We start from the raw sequence: 20,865 nt of genomic DNA, 5'->3' as shown, positions 1-20,865 counted from the left end.
TGACTGCCCTGGAAAAGATAGTGCAGGGTTTGATTGCTGGAACGGGATGAGCTTTTCAACTGGAAAGCGTCCTTTTTTCTGAGGAATCAGTATCCATTTCTTCTGTAGCTGGATGCTACTTTGAAGTATATGCCAACTTTCCCTTTCATAAAGACACTTCATACACTTTAATGTTCATTGTTAGTAGCTTTGAAAATTCTTTACACACCAGGCTGCAAAAGCATGAATAATGGGCATAACAGCTACAGCGCAATTATGTGCGAAAATAGTGATGCAGCGATTTAAGTGTCATCAGTTACTTGCAAATAAACAACTGTTAGGTTTTATGCCATGCTGTACCGAGCTCAAAAAGTCAAGCAGGAAAAAAGGAATGTGCAGCTGGAAGTGAAACAGACCTACTCACTCTCTGCAGGTATATCCAACACATTAATACAAGCCCCTCTTCCTTCCTTTCTGAATACAAGGTTACTAATGCGAATTCCGGTACCAATCAAGACAACAATTTTTTCCCTCAGACCTATAAAAGCAAACTTGCATTTCGCAACAAGAATGAAAACCCATGATGGACGAAATATTTCTCTGTGTATATAGCACTCCTGAGTATGCTCTTGAAGCAGCTTGGAAACAAAAATTCACAATTTGGAGCAGGTGGCATACTTACTGGTCTATCTGAACTTAAGATGGGAAGACAGTAAATCAAATGAGATTGATTTAACATAGTAAATCAAAACAGAACATATGTTAAATATGTAACAGCATTCGTGATGAAACCCTGCTATACATCATACTGTATTTAGGTGAGTCTGAGCAGAATTCTCCAGTAACGGTCGCAATGGGGGAGCATGCAATTAGCAGCACTGCCTCCAGTGCTGCAGTGAAACACTCCCTCCAAACCGCCCTAATTTTCTCAGTAATTATGTGATTGTGCAATAGTTCACATAAACACATGGGTGAAGTGCAAGTGATGTAGATAAAGACAAGGAAGAATAATTAAGTTTATACAAGCACACTGCTATGAGTGGCACTATGTTTTAACTGAACCTTACACACTCCTCCTGCATCTTATTAGCCTTTTCTTTGTTGCCCTTACTAAGCCTTGGCAATTGAGGGTGTCTAACGCAAACAGCGAGCCACGTCAGCGGCTCAAATGCTGCTTTATTTGATCAGGTGTTATGAAACACAACACACATGAAATCACAGATGGAGAACGGGGAAAAAGAAGGAGGGGGGCGGGGAGAGCCTGTAGATGACAGTGGGAAACAATGCAGACAGAGTGAGAACCATGCAAATGTCAAATTGACATTGTGCAACCTATTTAAGCTGCCCACATGCCTTGGGTACAACCCGAAGGTAAGCATGCTACCTTTACATCTGTGCACTGAAAAAATTTCTGCAGTAAACAGTGGAGATAACAAATGACTGCTTGTCCAGCTCTACAGAAAAGGACCATGAAGCACGAATGCACTATCTATAACACACTACTCTGCAAACAATTATGGCGATTTACAGCTGGAATGAGGCATCAAAAAGAAAACATATCTGGTTTGTTTCCTTGCGCACAACTTAGAAAAATCATGCCGGCTCCACCGAATACTCAAAATTCAAGATGAGGTAGCAGGGATATAAGAATTGCATGCAATTTGGAAACCCATCTCCACCCATAAAAATCTTCAAACTGGTAAGTTAAGATTAGACCGGCGATTCACCTTGGTTGGTGTGTTCGCTATGGGGCTCACAGAACCATTAGGGAATATTGTGGAAATCTCCTCATCAATGCTGGGCAGATCAGAGCTTCTGACCGGTTGCTGCAACAGTGCAAAACAACATAACCAATGTAAGCCCCTTGAAGGCCGCTTTTGCTAGAAAAAAGCTATAGGCTCTGGTTCATTATAGGTTTCAAGGGCCCCAATCCTAGAAAGAAAGTACAGTTGTTACAGAAATCTGCTTTTTAACAACAATACTACAATTAGGAAAATTGTGCACATAAGTCAGCAGTTACTACCCAATAAGGGGGAAAAAAAAAGGGCATCTACAGTGTCTGCATACCCAAGGCTGTTGGGGCTGTTTCAATATGTTCCTTCTGAGTGAACAGTACAGCTTAGAATACCTTCATTCAGGCCAAGATTACCCACAGTACAAGGGCTACTGAAAAAGAAAACCTCCCACATATGAAACTTATTACCTCTAGGCTGCTCAACCATTAGAGGAATCCATTGACTGGTTCTCCAAGTAAATTGTTTTAGCTCCTTTTCTACAACCATCACTCACCAAGGTACAATACTGAGACTGAGTAGAATTGACAAAATTTCATGAAAAGTAGCAATGAAAGAGCTTAATGAAGTGTTTTGCTAGAAACCTGAGAAATACATAAATATATATATATTTTTTTGAAGAACTTAATATCGAAACATTTTGTTGCCAAGCTTTGGCAGCAACCAGGTCAAGAGAGTCGTAGGGCCCCCAAGAAGTTTTTTAAAGAAGTGAAAGTATGCTCAAGGATGTCCTATGAAATTTCTATGAAGAACGGTTGTCATGTATCATAATATGAACAACAGAGGCAATGCCTTGAAGCCAGCCAGAAATTGCCCTTGAAGAGAAACATAAACAATGGCTGAAGGGAATGATCGAAAATCATACATTTAGGGCACTTCACAGGCATTACCTGCGCCTACAGGAATTGAACAAGTGTAAAGGGATGTTGATCAAGGGTTAGAAAGCGCAGAAGAAAATGTAATGACATCACTACACGCCTATCTGAAAAAACAAATTGCAGGAATCTTTCTCAAGATGAAAGAAGTATAGGCAGTGGTGGTTTGTTTTCTTTTTCTTTTCTTTTTAAGAGCCCACATAAATGAAATAGAATGTAAGCACAGAAAAATATGTTTACTTACCTTAAAGGGACACTAAAGGCAAATATGAAGTCCACGTAGACTGTTAAAATACCATTCTAGAAATCTCACAGCGTTTGTTTCGCACCAAGAAAGTTCGTTCAAGAAAAAATCGCGTCTAAGGTTGCGGATAACGAAATTCAAATCGTCAGCCTGCGAGCGGGAGAGTGGCGATGTTGCATATGCTATTGCCGCCCGACAGATGGCGCTACAGTTTTTTGTGCAAAACGCAAACATGTGGCCGTGGAGAAACCGAGCCAAGAGTATGTTAGATTCACTGCTGCAGCTGCTTTTCCTTAAGTGGTGTGGATCATTCTGGCATCCCGCGACATCACTTAGATGCAAAAATCTCTCCTACTTGCATTTTGTGTGAGTTTCGCAAGCCAGCAAAACCAGCGCAGCACTACATGATAAGGAAAACTAGTGAAATGCGAAGGTGCGGGTGGTGCAGACGCAGCGAAAGTGGAAGCTATTGACCGTCCGCACCGTTGTCAAGGGTAATGTAAATTACTTATTGGACAAGCAGCATTTTTTTCCATCTTATAAACGCAAAGCAATTATCTTTTTATTACAAGTTGAGTTGAGTTGACAAAATAAAAAGAGGAGTGCCTACATCATCAGCTAGTACTTGATTGACCCTTGTGAGTCGTAAATAATGTCCTGCAACTACCTCAATTTGGCGATTACTAAAGCTTTGCTCATGATAAGATTGACACCTTAGGCATCCTCGAGCATTGATCTATCAGTTTAGCTGGACTAAATATTTTCCTTTAGTGTCACTTTAAAAAAATAAATGCCCAACAAATCAACGCAAAGTAACTGCAGTTTACATTATATCCATTAGCTGGCATCTTTACATATTATGCACATGCAAAAGCAGAGGAAGAACTATACCAAGCACTGAAAAGCTTGAATACAACCTGAGCAAGCATGGAACAGGATAATGCAAACAAGACCAATAAAATTGTGTTTAAGACAGCTGGTTGGTTCTCACCCTCATCTGAACAATCACACCAAGGACAGTAGCATCATTAAATGACAGATGATGTTACTTAACAACAAGGCGGTTGCTCATTATGGTATGCCAAATAATCATGCCATAGGGGCATTAAAACAGCCATGAGACCACATATGCACATGAATTGGTGCAGCTGCCTTTCATATGCTATGTTTATCCGATGGTAGTGTAATTGTTGCTAAATCAGTGTTAACAAATCACTGCTTCTGAATTTCCTCACTTTTCCCAGGTTTCTCCCCATTTCCAAGCAAAATTCTTATTACCAAAAAGTTGCAAACTGAGAAGTGCTCAACGCAGAGGTGTAATATTATATTTCCAAATTAATACTACAAACAAAATTTCTAAATTAGCACTACAGAAATGCTATGCAATCCTGGTTACTGTTTCTCTACTTGCACTTGCTGTCTGTGCTATAAATGTGACCTGTTATGCAAATTTTATCCAGAATGCAACTTTGAGACAAAGCTGATGCAATTGAAAGAATTTAGTAAATTGTCCACTTTGCTATTTTCTTTTATATGGCTAATTCTTTGAACAATTTTGCCAGGTACTGAAAATCTTGCACCCACATGTCAGTTTTCCCCACTCTACAGTTCACCAGATCCCCCAAAGTATTAAGTTTAGGCATTCTATATTTAAATGGTAGCAATATAAATCAGGTTACTGTGACCAATGTAAAAAACAGTGCTGACATTTCAGGATCTATGCCAATCACTTGTTCATGCTATAGAGCAAGCTAGGAATACAACTCTGAATAAGAAATCTTTAGGAAATGGTCAGTGAGCTGCTTTATAACGATGTTTAAATTTGTCCAAGCAATGTACCGTCTACAGCAGAGCTGCAAGACATAAGGCCTGTGCGCTGCATGCAGCCCTTATCAGATTCTTAGCAGCCCACAGCCGAGTTATAAGAAGCTGCTATTAATAAGCACATTTGAAGCAGCTCATAATAAATTGACCAAGGTATAGAAGGCCTATTTGGTGACATGCTGCTATAGTCCAGCTCTTAGTGGTGTTAGGATACACACACAGCAACTTGTCACTCATTTTATTGGTGAATGCAGCAACATTTTCTATCAATATTGTACCTTAAATGTGGGAATGGTGTCTTCTTCTGTAATCTCTTAAATCATAGGTTTTGCAATATCAAGACAAAAGTTCATGCTTGCCAAGAACCTCATATCACACAATACCAACAGCATTTCACATTATTCAAAAAAGCAGAGAGGCCCAATTCCTTGGCCATAACGGAAAGGAGCAACTATAGACTGGGCAACCTCAGCAAGGCAGCGCTACTGCTATGCCAAGAGCACCGCCGTCATGAAAAAGGTGGACGCATCGGCATTTTGTTTGCATTGTCGCTGCGTGTTCTTTTTTTTGTTGCTTGTGGCGTCCGTGCTGCATACTGATGACCAGCGTATGGACTGATAGGGATAGGGCAATGAGTAGACTTGTTTGCAGAAATTGTGTAACAATTTTTGTGCCGGGAACATCAAAGCAAGCATCTGCTGTTTCTTTTGTTGAAACAGCAGATGTGGGCAAAGACACGACAAGTGCTAAGTGTCCTGAGCATGTCAGCAATAAGATCTTTCACAACATCAAGCAAGAAGTGTACGCCTGTTTCAGTGCAAAACACAAACCGTCATGTTTGTGTTCACGTTTACTAAATACAGTAAAACCTCGTTAAACCATACCCGCTTAAACAGTAGTTTCGTTTCAAAAGTAGTAAAGTCAAATCCCCGACTCAGCTGCCATTCAACATAATGGGTTTGGTATCCGCATAAACTGTACCAGCTTATTGTGTCTGTATCGGTTAACACGTAGCGTTTCCACTTTTCGTCACGCAAACATGGCGATATGTCGTCTCCTTCAGGCAGCCTGGCAGAACAACAAGCCTCAGAGATCAGAACGGCCTCCAAGCACCCTGTACGGTTGTGCGTGAAGCCACATCAACATTAAGATCATTTCGGCGCCATGCCAGAGAGCGTTGTGGCATCGTGCAAGCAAGGACTCGTGCTATTGCCGAAGCTCAGAAAAAAAAAAAAAAAAAAAGATGCCGGGTGCTCAGCATAGAATAAAAATTAGACATTGTTCGTGCTATCGAACGTGACACGAAGAAGTCGGCGCTGGCACGCGACCTGGGTCTACTGTTGACTACGATCTGTGGCATTTGGAATGCAAAGAAGTTGCTCGGCAGCGCTGCTGCAACCGCAATAGATGTTGGCTACGAGGTTAGACTTTTCGCCATCGTTGCCTCTGTTGTTGCCAAACAGTCGCCTAGCGACAGTGATAAGGACGACATGGGAAGCGACAGCACGGGCGATTCAGGCCCGACAAGTGGCAGAAGCTGCGCGTTACGTCAGCCTCATGAATGCGATCGCCGCGATGAGAACAGCACACCGCACTGAAAAAGGCACCCCGCGACTTCTGCAACGCTACCGCGCCTGTGCATGGAAAATATGCAACGCCAACGAGGAATCTGCCATGTGAGTGGTTACCGAGAATAGTGGGCTGGCTGAAAAGCTGGCTCGCAGCTTCATTAAGTTTGAGGCCGCTGTCGACCCTACTAGGCCGCTGCGGCACCAAACGAAAATAAGACTTTTGTTGCGCGAAGTGAATAAATACTGCATGTATTTTTCCCCATTCATCACACTCTCTCAGAGTTCCGTTTTTGACAGGTAAGTGGACGATCTCATGCTATTTCGGTTAAGCAGTACTACTGTTTAGCACATACTTTTTCCGAGCTCTGGCCAACTACGGTTTAATGAGGTCTCACTGCATGTGAACAAGTAAAACTGCATTAGAAAAATTTCTGTCGTGCATTTCGTGATGTTGTTGTATGTGTGAAAGAAATTGGCAGTTTTGTCCAAAAGCGAAGCATTGAAAGCGATAGGAAGGTCTAGCGTTGCACTTGAGCTCCTCGCACAATGTTATAACAATACATGCAGACGACATTGCATGACAGCACGCAAGACAGCGGCTGCTGTGCAGCAGGAACAGTGCCCTGGTAGATAATCATCCTTGTGACATAATCATCACAGTGATGAATGCCAACAGCAACGTTACAGGCATCACACATGAACGGCCCACGAGATGAAACCAATGGAAAAACATTGCATTTGTCAGCGCCCAATGAAAGTGTTAGACAAATTTAGCACGTTTACTGTCCATTCTGTTCACACCAGTGCGTACACTATGGTGCGATACACGCACAGCTGCTTACCAATGCTAATGCATGTGCCGTAAACACCAAGACAGCACGGTGGCTGTGGTGTGATGTCTTGGTGTTGACAGTGCAATCATGCCTCAAGTGTCCCTATAATAATAAAGAAGTGCTTAGTGCCACTTAGTAGAACAATTACACGTTAGGAGTGCAGAGTCTTGCTAAGGCGTATAACAGACAATAAGAGGTACTTAATGCGAAACTACTTCCAAACTGTGCACAAATGCCAATTCACTGCACTACTACTGCTACCATGCTGATGAGACACAGCCATTTCAACTACTCGCAGACTGTGGATCTAAGCAGAGGAAAATGTCCATGATGTTGCCCTTGCCATCAATGCACACTATAGCATTACCAGTGTTTATTAAGGAAAACCGCACTGTCCACGCAATCACAACTGAAGGTTTATCTTCCTACAGCACGTGCCATTATGAAAGGGGATCAACACCCGTACATTCGAAGCACACAAAGCTTACTCTACACGTAAGAAACGCTCACTTTACCACAGGAAATGTAAGAAAAGAAACCATGCTACAAGAAAAATGTGTGATTAAACTCTACAAACAGTTCCATGCTTGTTTTCCTGTGCTCACTCCTTGGAAATCTATAATGTCGCCGCTGGATCATAGACATTTGTACTCTCAAGGCTGTTGTGACATTTCTGACATTTCATAGAAGATCAATAGCGTCTATGTGGCCTGTAGGATGACATGGTCACAATTTCTACTGAAAATTCAGCAACCAGCAGCAGCACAAGCAGGTGTGCAGCCATTCTGGCGAGATAGAATTCGACTGTTGATGCACAAATCTGTTCGCAAGGGAAGCAATCAGCGTTAATGTCTCGGGAAAAAACTTGAGCGTGCCTATTATAAAAGCGTTCTGACTGTAGCCACTGACATCCCCGGGAATGCAGCAGCAAATGCACCTCCAAATAGAACAGAGATGTCGATGCAAGCCATGCCACTGGCCAAAGCACACACACTGCTGACAGACTTTTGGATATGAGTGGGACCGCACATGGATCCATATTCCACTACTACAGCCATCAGTCTAGCTCATGGGTCTGATCTTGCGCTCAATCGCTGATAAGGCCTATGAGTGCAAACATACTGGTGGTGAGTTTCCCGCAAAAGATTGTCACCAGCCAATCCACCAGCCGCCGCACTGCTTCCTAGCGGCCTGACCAGCGCCACTTCGTCCCCATGCTGGTGTTAACAGCGCAAAACGTAGAAGGGACACGAGATGAGAAGATGACACCACAAGGCCAAGCTACTATTTCGTCAACAATAGATTTCGTCAACATGGTGGCAGCTTTATTTGATATTTTTGCTACCAGACATACTTAAGTTACTTTCGCTATAACTGATACCTTGTCGGATATCAAATTTAAATTTTAATATAGGTGAATGCTCCACTGAAATAAAGCATGACCAACCACATTTTCTTTTTGTTATATAACTCATTATACAGTGAAACCTTAATATAACGAACCTCAATTTAATGAACTTTGCAATGTAATAAACTATTTTATTTTCGTGATCGTAGTTCCATTGAAAACTATGTATCTCTTTTGCTACTTCAGAAAGTAATATTGAGGCATGGTTTCAATTTAACGAAGTTTTCAGCCATTTCAAGCATGTACCTGGAGCCTCTATGGCTAGTAAATCCAGAAAACAACTTCAGCTACGAGTAACAGTAGCCAACTTTGAACGTGAAAACGAGGAGGGGGGAGGGAGGTGCATCAGACTCGTACCTCTCCTCCTCCACCCTGGCCATGGCTGTGCATGAGGCTGAGCACATACACGGGGCTACGCTCCGTATCTTGGAGGTACTACGGCAAGTGCAAAGGCCGAGCGAAGGTGGCTGGTGCCTTGATGCGCACTATATTCCTGCACACCTAGCGTTGGAGGCTACGTTATCGCAGCTTTCCCAAACAAGGTGAGGCAAGAGGCAGCACAATGTTTTTGCTCCCTGCTGTTGGTGCTCTTCATTCCATCAGCGTTGTGACAGTGTGTGTTTGCGGTCATCAAATGAGATCTGTTTATTTTTGCCTATGTGTGCAAGGCACCGTGCTTGTTAATTTAATTAGTAAGCGAATGTTTACTGCAAGTTATACGACCAATAACCCGCCGTGGTTGCTCAGTGGCTATGGTGTTAGGCTGCTGAGCACGAGGTCGCGGGATCGAATGCCGGCCACGGCGGCCGCATTTCGATGGGGGCGAAATGCGAAAACACCCGTGTACTTAGATTTAGGTGCACGTTAAAGAACCCCAGGTGGTCAAAATTTCCGGAGTCCTCCACTACGGCGTGCCTCATAATCAGAAAATGGTTTTGGCACGTAAAACCCCATAATTTTTTTTTTATACGACCAATAAAACTGTGAACCTTACTTCGTTTATTGTCTCTTAGCTAGTGCTATCAATGCTTTACTTTTTGATCAAAACTGCAACTTTTTTTTTTTTTTTGTTGAGGACAAATACAGGTAAAGTAAGCCCTTTTATTAGCTCAAAGCTGTAAAAACTGGAAAAAAATTCTAGATGAGTGAAGTTTCGAGATAAGTGAAATGACGAAAATAGAATCCCTCTGGCAGTGCATAGACTACATAAAGCCTTTCCAAAATACCGCGAGTAATATTTTCAGTCACTGTGCATCGACACCCGGTTGGCGTCTATGGGGAATGGCGTTACTGGCACTGTGCGAAGACAGCACGCTTGCCATAGAGTCAAGACGATTGATCCCATTGATTTATCTGAAGCCTGTCATCCAAGCATAACCGTTTTGAGATATCCAAAAGCTGACACTGCCAATTTCTGCGTCATAATGAATTCCGAACAATTTCACATTGAAAACCGAAACTACGGAACAGTGCAATTGTCATGCCTTTAGCAGAAGCTCCCGAGTGATACGGCATTTACAGCTCACTGCTGTGCAAGCATGAAGTGAGCGTCATTATCAAGCCTCTAATCTCACTGATACGCTGTAGGCTCTCATGCTGGCTTCTTTTAGACGCAGTGTGTGGGCTCATCACACCTGCTCAAAAGTGCAGATCATCTTGCCCAAGGTCATGATAAATACAGTAAAATCTTATTACCAAGAACCCCACATTAACAAATTTCTCAAATTTAGGAGCATTTTAAAAATCCCCACCATATTGCCTATATTTTGAATGTAAAAATATTTCAGAACTACGAATTTTCTATACAGGGCGTATTTCAGAATCACGCACATATACTTCCCCTTTATAACCGAGGAACATCAGCATTACGAATTCGGCTAAAAGTAACAGCGCCGCAACTCTCACGTGAAACAGAAACAGTGAGTGCAGTACAGTAGCTATCATCATGACCATGTTGCAGTAGCTGTCATCATCACCATGTCGAGTGCCAACTGCTTTACTACAAACTTCACCAAGAACTTCACGACAAAGGTTTGGCGATGTTCCAACGATGAATGAAGCTAGCGATGGCGGCAAGAAGAAGCGAAAGCAGTTTTCGCTGCAGGACAAATTGGACGTATTGCAGGAAATCGACGCAGGGAAAAAGCAAGTCACTGTGTGCAGACAGCGTGGCATTGCCCCATCAACCGTCGTGACCATGTTGAAAGACTAAGACAAGATTGTCAAGCTTCACCAGGAATCGCAAGTCGTTTCAACGAGGAAACAGCTGACTGGGAAACTTTCAAAATGTGACTCAAGCTGTTCTCATGTGGTTCAATGATGCCAGACTACAAAATGTTCCCTTGTCTGACCCAATGCTCCAAGAAAAAGCCCACGAATTTGCTGATTCACTTGAAATAACTGGGTTCGACGCCAGCGTGGGTTGGCTTTTTCGTCTTCCCCAAAGGAATGGAATAACTTGGCAGGTAGTCTCGGGTGAGGAAAAGGCTGCCGACAGAGAGGGCGCGAATTCCTGGTGCATGATTGTTTTCTAGAGGTGACTGAATTGTTCTCTGAAGACAATACTTTCAATGCGGAAGAGACTGCATCAGCTCCTGCCAGACCAAACGATGCACTTCGAAGGGTAGCAGTGCAAAGGAGGGAAGAAGTCATATCTTCACGTGACCCTCCTGCTCTGCTGCAGTGCAACAGGCACGAAGAAAATTAAACCATCCAACAGCGGCAAATACACGAAGCCTCGCTATATGAAAAATGTCATGTCATTACCGTATGACTGCTGCGCCAACAAAGAGCCTGGATTACCGAAGAATTCTACTGGTTGTCGACAACTGCTCTGCTCGCATTGTGAATGTTTGCTTGACGCATGTTTAATTGGAGTTTCTGCTGCCAAACAACACGTCCTTACTGCAACCCCAGACCAGGGCATTATAAATAGTGTGAAAGCAGGATTTCATAAGCACCTTTTGCAGCGGTTGATTATCAACCTCCGCCTAAAGCAGCCGACTGCAATCAATATTCGCCAGGCAGTGGAACTGCTCCCAGGAGCTTGGTGGAACTTGAAGGCGCCCACCATTAGCAACTGCTGGCGAAGAGCAGGGCTTGTCAAAGCGCCTGTGCAGCTTCAACATGACCTGGAGGTGACCGACAACAACCCAGCAGACCTGTGGACCGAGGTTGCGGAACTGCTGCCTGTCGTCTCTTCCTTCGACGACTATGTGGAGAGCGACAGCGCAGCACTGTTAACTGCGTCTGCGACATCTCCAGTGATGATGATGACCGAAGGAAGACTACTGCGGGTCACCGAACACAGAAGATGAGATTGCGTCGAACATTGATGTTTGAATGCACACGAATAAAGTTCGCACTTTCATCGATCGGTGCAATGACGCACCCGATGAGGTATCGCACAAAGTGGAAGATGTAGACGCATTCCTAATCGGTCGTACGTGCTGCACACGCCATAAGAAAATCACCGATTTCTTCAAATAAAGCAGCTATTGAAGTGAGTGAAACATTTTTATTTGAGTATGCCTGTCTGCATATGCATCTACTGCCAAGGTACGTCATTTTCATTCTTAGGTTTGTCCAATGACTTATAACCGCAAGTTTTTCATTACAACAATATTTCAAAACAACGAACGATTTTCGGCAGTCCCGTGTGATTTGTTATATCAAGATGTGACTGTATATTGTGACCACATTGAAGCGCCACTGATGGCATCCTAAAAAGACTCGACTCCCAGCTCATAGCTGCCATGTGAGGCCACAGCAAAGTGGCAGCCAGGAGGCAAGCAAGGGCATGCAAGCGCTGATGGACAGAAAGAATGGGGAAAAGATAAACGGGAAGTGCAGCCTGACATGGCGTCTGGTTCAGCTTGCAAGCTGCCTACAGGTAAAAAGTGAGCGCAAGCAACACAGCCGAAGCAGCCCCGTTCTTTTTTCTAGATATTTTGAAAGTCGAGATATCCACAATCCAGCGCTAAACCTTTTCGTACCTGCCAACCTGGCAAGATAAAAAATCGGGAGACTTTATTCGCGCTAACAAGGAGGGGGGGGGGGGGGGGGGGCGTTCAAATTTTTAGGCAGTGTTCGATGAGTCCTTTTGCAGGGACCTTGCAGTAGCAAACTTCGCTAACTTCAAAAATTTGTTGGAGTAGCTTTGCTCAAAACATGCCAGACTGATGGTCCTTCACTAGCAGCAGGTGTTGGAGGGTTGTGTTGCACATTGATGAGCGGAATTCAGTTCTAGTTTATCGCGCCGTGCTAAATATCCTCCCACACTCTGCGCTGCTATGCAGTATCACGAGTAAGAGTAAATCCAGCATCACCTTAGCAACTCGGTGAAATGTGTTTTCCATCAGTGTTTTTCATTTTTCCAACCATAGACCACTGCTCGCCCCGCCCCACCTTTCTTCATTCAGAATGTCCTCTGGAAGACTGTACACCTGTAGTGTGGCAAAATCAGCTTCAAGAACATCTAAAGCGTCTTCAGCACAGTCATTGGAATCTTGGGGCAGCAGCCGAAGGAAACTCTGAATAAATAAATGAAAACTCGAGAGTGATGCCTGTGAAATAAATTTCAGGTTGGCAACCTCCACATTCTTCAGAGTTGCGTCCACATTCATAACGCTTCTGCTCGTCTCATTTAGGAAATATTTTCCGTAGAAGAGGCCCAACGGCGTCCCTGACACTAAGGGGTAGGTTGTGTTCGATGAGGAATCCCGTAAACAGGCACTCCACACGTATGACACTGTCGTCGCAATTGTTCCGGAGAAAGTTCACTATGCTGCCTTGCTGCTCAGTGGTGTGAACATAGCTTTGATGCTTTGCTGTGGAAACGTGCAGTTTCAAGTCGCCTTTGCCACCGTGAGACACGCTGACGTCGCATCCACACGTTGTACAAAAGGCAAAATGTTCTCCCTTTCTTGATGTCAAAAAGCACAGAAATTCAGAAGTATAAGATTGCAAAAACTTCTGCAAATACCTTTTCTTGGGCTTTGCTAGCGCCATGGCATCAAGCACATGAGGATTCTAACTTCACATGGTGCACCACACACAGACGGCCTAGCCAACACTAATCATACACACAAGCAGCCAACAACATGCACCACGAAGGAAGGCATGCATGAAATGCAAGTGATACATTGGTTCTGGCTTTCGTCAGCTTACTAGGCACCGTAGTCGGCTACTTAGACGGTGCTAGTGCGGCCGTTGTTGGTGATTCCGCAGAGCCAGTTTCACAAAAACCATTATTGCGCGAACAGAGACCAGTTCTCGGGAGATACGACAGTGATCATACAATCGGAAAGTTCAGTAAAAAATCTGGAGTCTCCCGGGCGAATCGGTAAGGTTGGCAGGTATGCCTTTTTGAGATAAGCAATGAAAAACATGAGTTCAAACCACGGCAAGACAAAAATTTCAACTTGACCGATATTTCGAGGTATCAGAGTTCAAATTAAAGAGTTTACTTATCCGTATCTTTTTACACTGCTGTTCTTATTTTTTGGGAGCAATCTGATACAGTTTGTGGCACTAAGCATGCTCAACCATGGCCTCCAAGAAGTGCAATGCTGCACAACACAACACACGCAGATCTCGGACCCTGTGAGCCACATTGATGCATTGCTCTCAGTGTGAACCGCATGATACGCGCCGGCACTCATTATTGCACAATTATGGCAATGCAATTAATTTGTTTATAAGTGCTTACTAGCAGGATACTATCCACCAGTAATATTCTGGGAATTTGTCGCATTATGTTTACTGCTAAACTATTCATGATTTACCGAAGTCTTGTTTGCAAGTACGACTTCATTAGAGGAAGGTTTGGTTGCACCAGTAACAATGAGGGAGGAGAGTAACAGTCATTCAATTAGTGAAGAGGAATTGACATCAATTTAAAGTTGGCCAAGAAATATGTACCCAGTGCAAGCACTAACCATAATTTCATTTTTAAACAGCAATAGTATGACAATGGCTGAAATATGGACCGATACGTCTGCATACAAGCATATGTGCATACAGCAATGCATTGACAAGCTTTCCTGGCTACTTGAGTAATAAAGGCATGTTTTCTTTGGTGAATTCCTTTTAAAAGAACTCCAGATTATTCACGTTTGGGCAGCCCCAGCACCCGCCAAGTCAGAATAATTGGTTATCGACTGCATTACTACACATGTGTTGCGAGCTGTGTGTGTGTGTTCGTTGCAGATGGATCAATGGATGCGTCATCTTTGTTCCAGTACAACCAACCCATCACCGTCTTTATTTTTAAAACAGTCCATCAGTTGGTTTGAAATGCACCAACAAAGGAATAAGTAGCAGTAAGTAGATCAATTTCGGGAACCATTTCACAAAGTGCGGCCAATTACAATGAATGCAACAAATTTGCGAAAAGTGGTCATTATGTCAGTAGTTCGTTATATCGAGACACCTTTAAAACCACTTACAAGCGATGATGTATGTAATTGGCTACAGCAGGCGGAAAACCCACCTCTTTAAGACGATTTCAGTTGAAAATTTCTTCCTAGATTTTATGCCATACAATGTAGTAAAAAGCACGGCCTGTTAAAAGGGAAAAGAATACGACTTGAAAAACGACTATTTTCCCCAAAGGCATGAAAGTATTAACTGACAAAAACAGCAGTGAGAGAGAGGACAGTCACAGGGAGGGAGGGTGGCGGGAGGAGATGAGGGCTGTTCTGCCCAATTGTTCCCACAAATAAACACGCCCCAAAGCTCAGGCGCAACAGCACGTGTCTCAAAGAGCAAGTTGGCGTTCGGCAACAAATGTGCTCCCCAATTGGGTCACTTCGTTGCGCGAGAGCATGCGCCTTTTGCATTGGTGATAAGATCGACCACTGATCACGAAAACGGCCAAAAGAAGCAAAGATAGCTATGGTCACCGATCAATAAATTTTACTTGAGGGCGACCATCAAAAAGTCAGAATTTTAAGTCCAAAATACTGCATTCGCAAGAAAATAAGTGATTTTATGCCATAAGTGGCCGAAACAGGTGTACCATATTCTCTGATCGTACATTTCATGGATACCTTCAATTTCCGGTGATTTGCGTAATACACATTGGTGTTTACAAATAGTAGCATTCCTGCCATTGCCAAGCACGCTGTTGCCCGTCAATGCATCCGGTGCTGATCACTCAAAATATCATGAAAGTGATAGTCCCAAGAATATGGCCCAAGTTTGTCAACACATTGCCATGTGCACATACGCTTGCTTTTAGCCTAGGCAGTCTGTTATGTTGTAGCAATGCTTTTTTTTATGATAGTATCAGTCGATGCTTGTTATATGCACCACAATAATCCAGCAAGAAAGGTCCGTTACATCTAAAGTTCGTTCTATCCAATATTAGTGCTGCGGTGTGTTGTGAAATGGCGGCACGTAAATCGCTGTTTAGTGCGATTACTGGAATGTGGAGGTGATTAAAAAAAAAAAAACGATTTAAAAAATCTAAATTACATAAAGGGATTTACACGGTAATCATAATACCATGTGCCCTAATAGCGTTGTGCTTGCTGCCCACCATTTGCCGGATTCTGGGTGCCTACAATCGGAAACTTCCCTGCACTACAGCAAATGCAATAGCTCTACCTAACACAAAGGCGATATTTCTCTGCTAGCAAAAAGATTGGTTCAAGCGATACAGTCAACGACTGAATTTTCGGACGCCCAAATTTTCGGGCATGCCCAATATTTCGGACGTCTTCGCGGCACCGCCACGAGCCCCATAGAATCAATGTATAAGGACATCTGAAGTTTCGGACGCTCGAACCCCCCGCCGTCCAATTTTACGGACTTTTTGAAGCGACGGAAGGTCCTTTGGCTCCTCGCGCAGCGCCCATGAGCAGGAAATAGACTTGCAGCCGAAGCATATCACCGCTTTGAACCACAACTAGCCAAATCTAGCCGTCACACACCGATTTGGTCTGGCCACGCTAGCTCTGTTCATCGCCGCACTTCCGCTTTCGCCTCTGGCGGAGTTTCCGGAGCGGCGCATGGCGGCGCCATTTCATTTGTTTGCGCTATGGGGATACAATAGGTACGAGGTCCTCCGAGGTATGTGGAAAGGGGTAATGGTTCCAGGACTTACTTTTGGAAATGCGGTTGTTTGCTTTAAATCAGGGGTACAATCACGACTCGACGAGAACCAAAGGTCAGTGGGTTGCCTCGCATTGGGTGCTCACGGGAAGACTACAAATGAAGTTGTGCAGGGAGATATGGGCTGGACTAGTTTTGAAGTGAGGGAAGCTCGCAGTAAAATTGAGTATGAAGAACGGCTGAGGAATATGGAAGAAAGTAAATGGGCTGGGAGAGTGTTCAGGTATCTGTACAGGCAAAACATTGATTCACAGTGGAGGAAAAGAATTAGGAAGCTTACCAGCCAGTATGCGGCCTGTGGGGTGGGCAACACAGCAGCAAGGAACGTCAAGCGGAAAGTCAGAGAGGCTCAATAATTCTCATGGGTGGCAGCAATGGAAAAGAAACCTGCCATGAGTAACTACTTAAGAGGAAAAAACGAAATCAGGAAAGAAACCATTTATGATAACTCAAAGGGAAGCTCATTACTTTTCGAAGTGAGATCGGGATGCCTTAGAACACGCACCTATAAAGTGAGTTATAAAAAGGAAGAAGCATGTGCTTGCTGCAGTAAAGCTATGGAAACGACGGAGCATATTTTATTAGAATGTGAAGACGTCTACCCAGCGGTCGATTTAGGCACCACTGGCCTCCTTGAAGCCCTTGGGTTCAGCGGGAGCAGTGGTAAAGCAAACAGGTCCGCATTAGACATTAGTAAGAGGCGATTGGAGGATTGGTGGAAGAAAAATAGGGAAACGACAAAAGACGGAGACGCACAAAAGCACAGTTCGCAATAGGGGATCAGAAAGTTTGGACGTGGTAGTTCATAGTATTCTTTTTTTTCTTTTTTCATTGGTTAACATAGGTAGGATATTAGGCAGCATAGTAGCAAGAGCTTGGTGGCGCAACCCACCGCCCCGTTCCAAAGGGGACGCTCATAACATCCATCCAGCGTAGGCCACGTTTTGGCTAGCGTGGTGTGTGGTTGTGCTGTTGTGTCAAGTGTGCTCTGCGACGCTAGGCCTAGGTGCTTCGACGCTCGTCTGCGAACTCCACTGTTCACAACTTGAGGATTTCGCTTGCCTTCGATGGCCCCCACTCCGTCTTCGTTGTCCTCGCCGATGGCATCGAAGCGCGGAAGCAGTACCGTCGGTTAACGATGGAGAAGAAAGCCGCCATTATTAAGCAAGTCGTTAGCGGCCCATCGCAGGCTGACGTGAGCAAGGAGTTCAGCATGGAGCAAGGAGTCAGGTTGTGGGGGATTCAGAAGACTCCGATGTTGAAAATAACGAGCCAATGCCTGCGCCGCCTACAAGCGCCGAGTTGACGCGAGCACTGTTGAATCTTTCATCGGTGTACAGTGCAGACATGACCCTTGCTCAGATTGAGGTGAATATGATCGCATGCAACCGGAACGCCGTCCAAACAACAATCAACAAGTTCTTCAAGTCACTGCAGCAATAAAACCGGCTGCCCGACGATGCACATGTGCATAATAAACCGGCAGTCGGCTGCATACAGAGTTTTTGAATGCGTTTTTTTATAGCCACTCCACTGATGCTTTGGCAGGGTTTCGGAAACCTGGTACTTAGCCCTTTACCTCTACATCCGAGAAAAAAAGGAAAAAAAGAAAAAAAAAGTGCGTTTTTTTGCATGCATTCATTTTTTCGGACTGCCTGAATTTTCGGACGTTTTTAAGTTCCCTAGAGGGTCTGAAAAATCGGCCGTTGACTGTATTTCTGCCGCTGCGTCCAGCTCACCGCTGCCCCGGCCACCTGGCCTGAGCACGTCACCAATGACAAACATTGGTTAGTTTGCTTTTCATGCAAAACAATGATTGATAAAATAAACAGATAAAAGTGACGACTACTGTTAAACCTGTAGCACAAACAAGGACTGCAATATAAGGCAAGTTCAACTGAGACCCTACGTCAAAGCGTTGCTACACTGTATGCGAAATGGCTTGACTGCAGACACTGCAGCCCATCTTCATTTTTGTGTGAATTGACGAGATTAGAAAGGAAGTGTTCTCAAAAAGATGCATCTCACGATTGTTGAAGTTGTTTTTGAAGTGCCGTATGTTACAAATGTGAAGCAAAGTGGTTCAGCCCTGCAGGCACCCTCGGCCACTGTGCCCTTGCTTGGCGTCAAGCTGACAAGTGGGCAGCGTCGAGCCTTTTAACTGCACGGCCATCCCTAAAACTCTCCATTAGCTGGCAGGGAGTCGAGCAACATGCAAAGCTTGTCGCTAGTGTGTTCATTCCTTAAGAAAAAAAAGTGCATTTTCACATGTACCCACACGGAGCCGGAAATAGTTGCATGTAGCAACCTCCATGCACGGGTAACTGCAGTAAAGAATATTTTAGGAGCCGTCTAGACGGAATTTGCATAAAATTGTGTCTGTTGTAGCCAGTTAAGTTAAAAGCGGAATTCATTGCAGATATAGGCAGATCAGACTAAGGGAGAGGAATGGTCTGGTATATCTGAAAGTATACTGTACGAGGATGCACTGCAATGGGTGTGGACTGTATTCCTTTTCGCACTTCATCAGTAGGTGGTCAGAGTGACGCTTCAGCCGCGTTATTAACTGGATCAGCCAGTTGTCAACGGTGGATGATAGGAGTGACAAAGAATTGAGCGGAAGGCATTGCTACAAAATCGAGGCCCTTATCACGACTGTTCTCATGCTGTCGGTACGGAGACGAAAGTACAGCCAATGCATTCACAGAGATTTCATCCCCTGGCAACATAACAAACTTCGACCGCGCTGTGATAACCACATTTAGCGTATTTCTTTGCAACCATTATTGTCTGGCACAGACATCGAGGGTGGAGTTGGTGCCATTTGAAACTGCTTAGTTGCCCGGGATCATGTTGCTACAGTCGAACCTACTTATAACAATATTCAAGTGCCACGAAATTCCATTGTTATAACCGATAATTGTTATAACTGGATTGCATGAAAAAATAAAAATAGGGGGATGGAAGAGCTGATGTGAGAAAACTATAATGGCGGGGAGACCAGTGCCCCTCCCCACCACCTTCCTACATCCGGCTGCTGATTGTGTTCACTCGTTTAACTGCTTCCTGGGTGCTCCAATCGGATGTAACAAGCCACAGCTGTCGGAGTTAAAGAACGGCACTGCTATAACAACTGCAAAGAAATGTCACAGATGGCAAGCGATATGCGAGCACCGCCGAGGCATAGTGGCCCCAAAAGGGGCCTTTTAAAAATTGGGAGAAGGCTGCCACAGCAGCCTGTCAGCTTGAGAAATCCAGAAGAAATGCTGAGCAGAGATTGCCACAAGCATCTTGCTGCGTACTTCTCACTGGCTTGCACGAGAAAAGCGTGTCTGTCAGCCTTGCATGCTATGTGCGAAGCTTGCCGACATCCTTCTCCACAGCATTCAAGTGCTCCACGTAGTGCAGCGGAAGGTTCCTCACGAAAACAAAGCCCCGGAGGGACTGAACCATCTCCTGGGCCTCCTGTGAGGACAACGTTGAGGCAGCCTGCCCTACCGTGTCAACGCTGCCATCGTCGCCGTTGCTATCTGATGTAAGCATGTTCACGACGATCGTCTCATCGGTTAAAAGCACTTAGTTTCCAAATCTATAGCCGCGTGCCTTCTTTTCACTGGCAACGTCGTGCTTTGCCGATCAGCGAGCGGATCATCCTTCTTCTGCTTCGGCGACCAAGCTGAGAAACCGCATGGCCAGGAACGACTTCAACGAAACCAACAAGGACAAACGCGAGTGAATAAGCTGTTTGCAGAACTGCGCTGAATGAGGAGCCAGTGAGCAACATGCGAGCAATTTGCTTGCTGCGCAGTTGACGCCGTCCATTCGTGTTTCGGGAGGGTGGGATGGCGTAGAGCTATGGGCGCAGCCCATTCGTGTTTGGAGGTGTGGAAGGGCAACAAGAGAGAGCCGTGCGGTCCATCGTGCAGTGGCTCAAATTTCTCGTTTTCTTTTCAAGGACTTTCCATTTCACTACCTTTCAGCTTGGACACGCAGCAGCCAGACTTCATTTTTATAACCGATAATGCTGCATCGGGGCATTGTAGTAAGCGGTTATTTCACTATGGAAAACATACAAAAGTTGACGGTGCAGCAGCTTCGCATTGTTATAACCGATACATTGTTAAAACTGGAATCATTATAAGTGGGTTCGGCTGGATTTAACACAGAATTTAACAAACACTAGCCATGTGGAACAAAACTTGCACTACAAATCGTGCAAA

The 20,865-nt window shown here is 44.4% G+C and overlaps 1 protein-coding gene across 3 annotated transcripts in view; it reads right to left on the bottom strand.

Moving 5' to 3' along the window:
* Ndf (Nucleosome-destabilizing factor) overlaps positions 1-20,865 on the bottom strand; it is a 131,196-nt gene that overhangs the window by 106,384 nt on the left and 3,947 nt on the right. For 2 of the 3 annotated variants that reach the window (XR_007600692.3, XM_050183630.2), the window contains exon 5: positions 1,707-1,805. The exons of the other annotated variant lie outside the window; for it this stretch is intronic. Coding sequence is in view for 1 of the 2 variants with exons in the window: in XM_050183630.2 (XP_050039587.1) it covers positions 1,707-1,805 (99 nt within the window). In the remaining variant the exon portion in view is untranslated. The remainder of the gene's footprint in view (positions 1-1,706; positions 1,806-20,865) is intronic. 3 annotated transcript variants of the gene reach the window in all.

This window comes from Dermacentor andersoni, chromosome 4, assembly GCF_023375885.2.
Source record: "Dermacentor andersoni chromosome 4, qqDerAnde1_hic_scaffold, whole genome shotgun sequence".
NCBI classification, from domain to species: domain Eukaryota; kingdom Metazoa; phylum Arthropoda; class Arachnida; order Ixodida; family Ixodidae; genus Dermacentor; species Dermacentor andersoni.
Note: the sequence above shows the minus strand (reverse complement) of the source record. Positions and strands in the feature narration are given on the sequence as shown.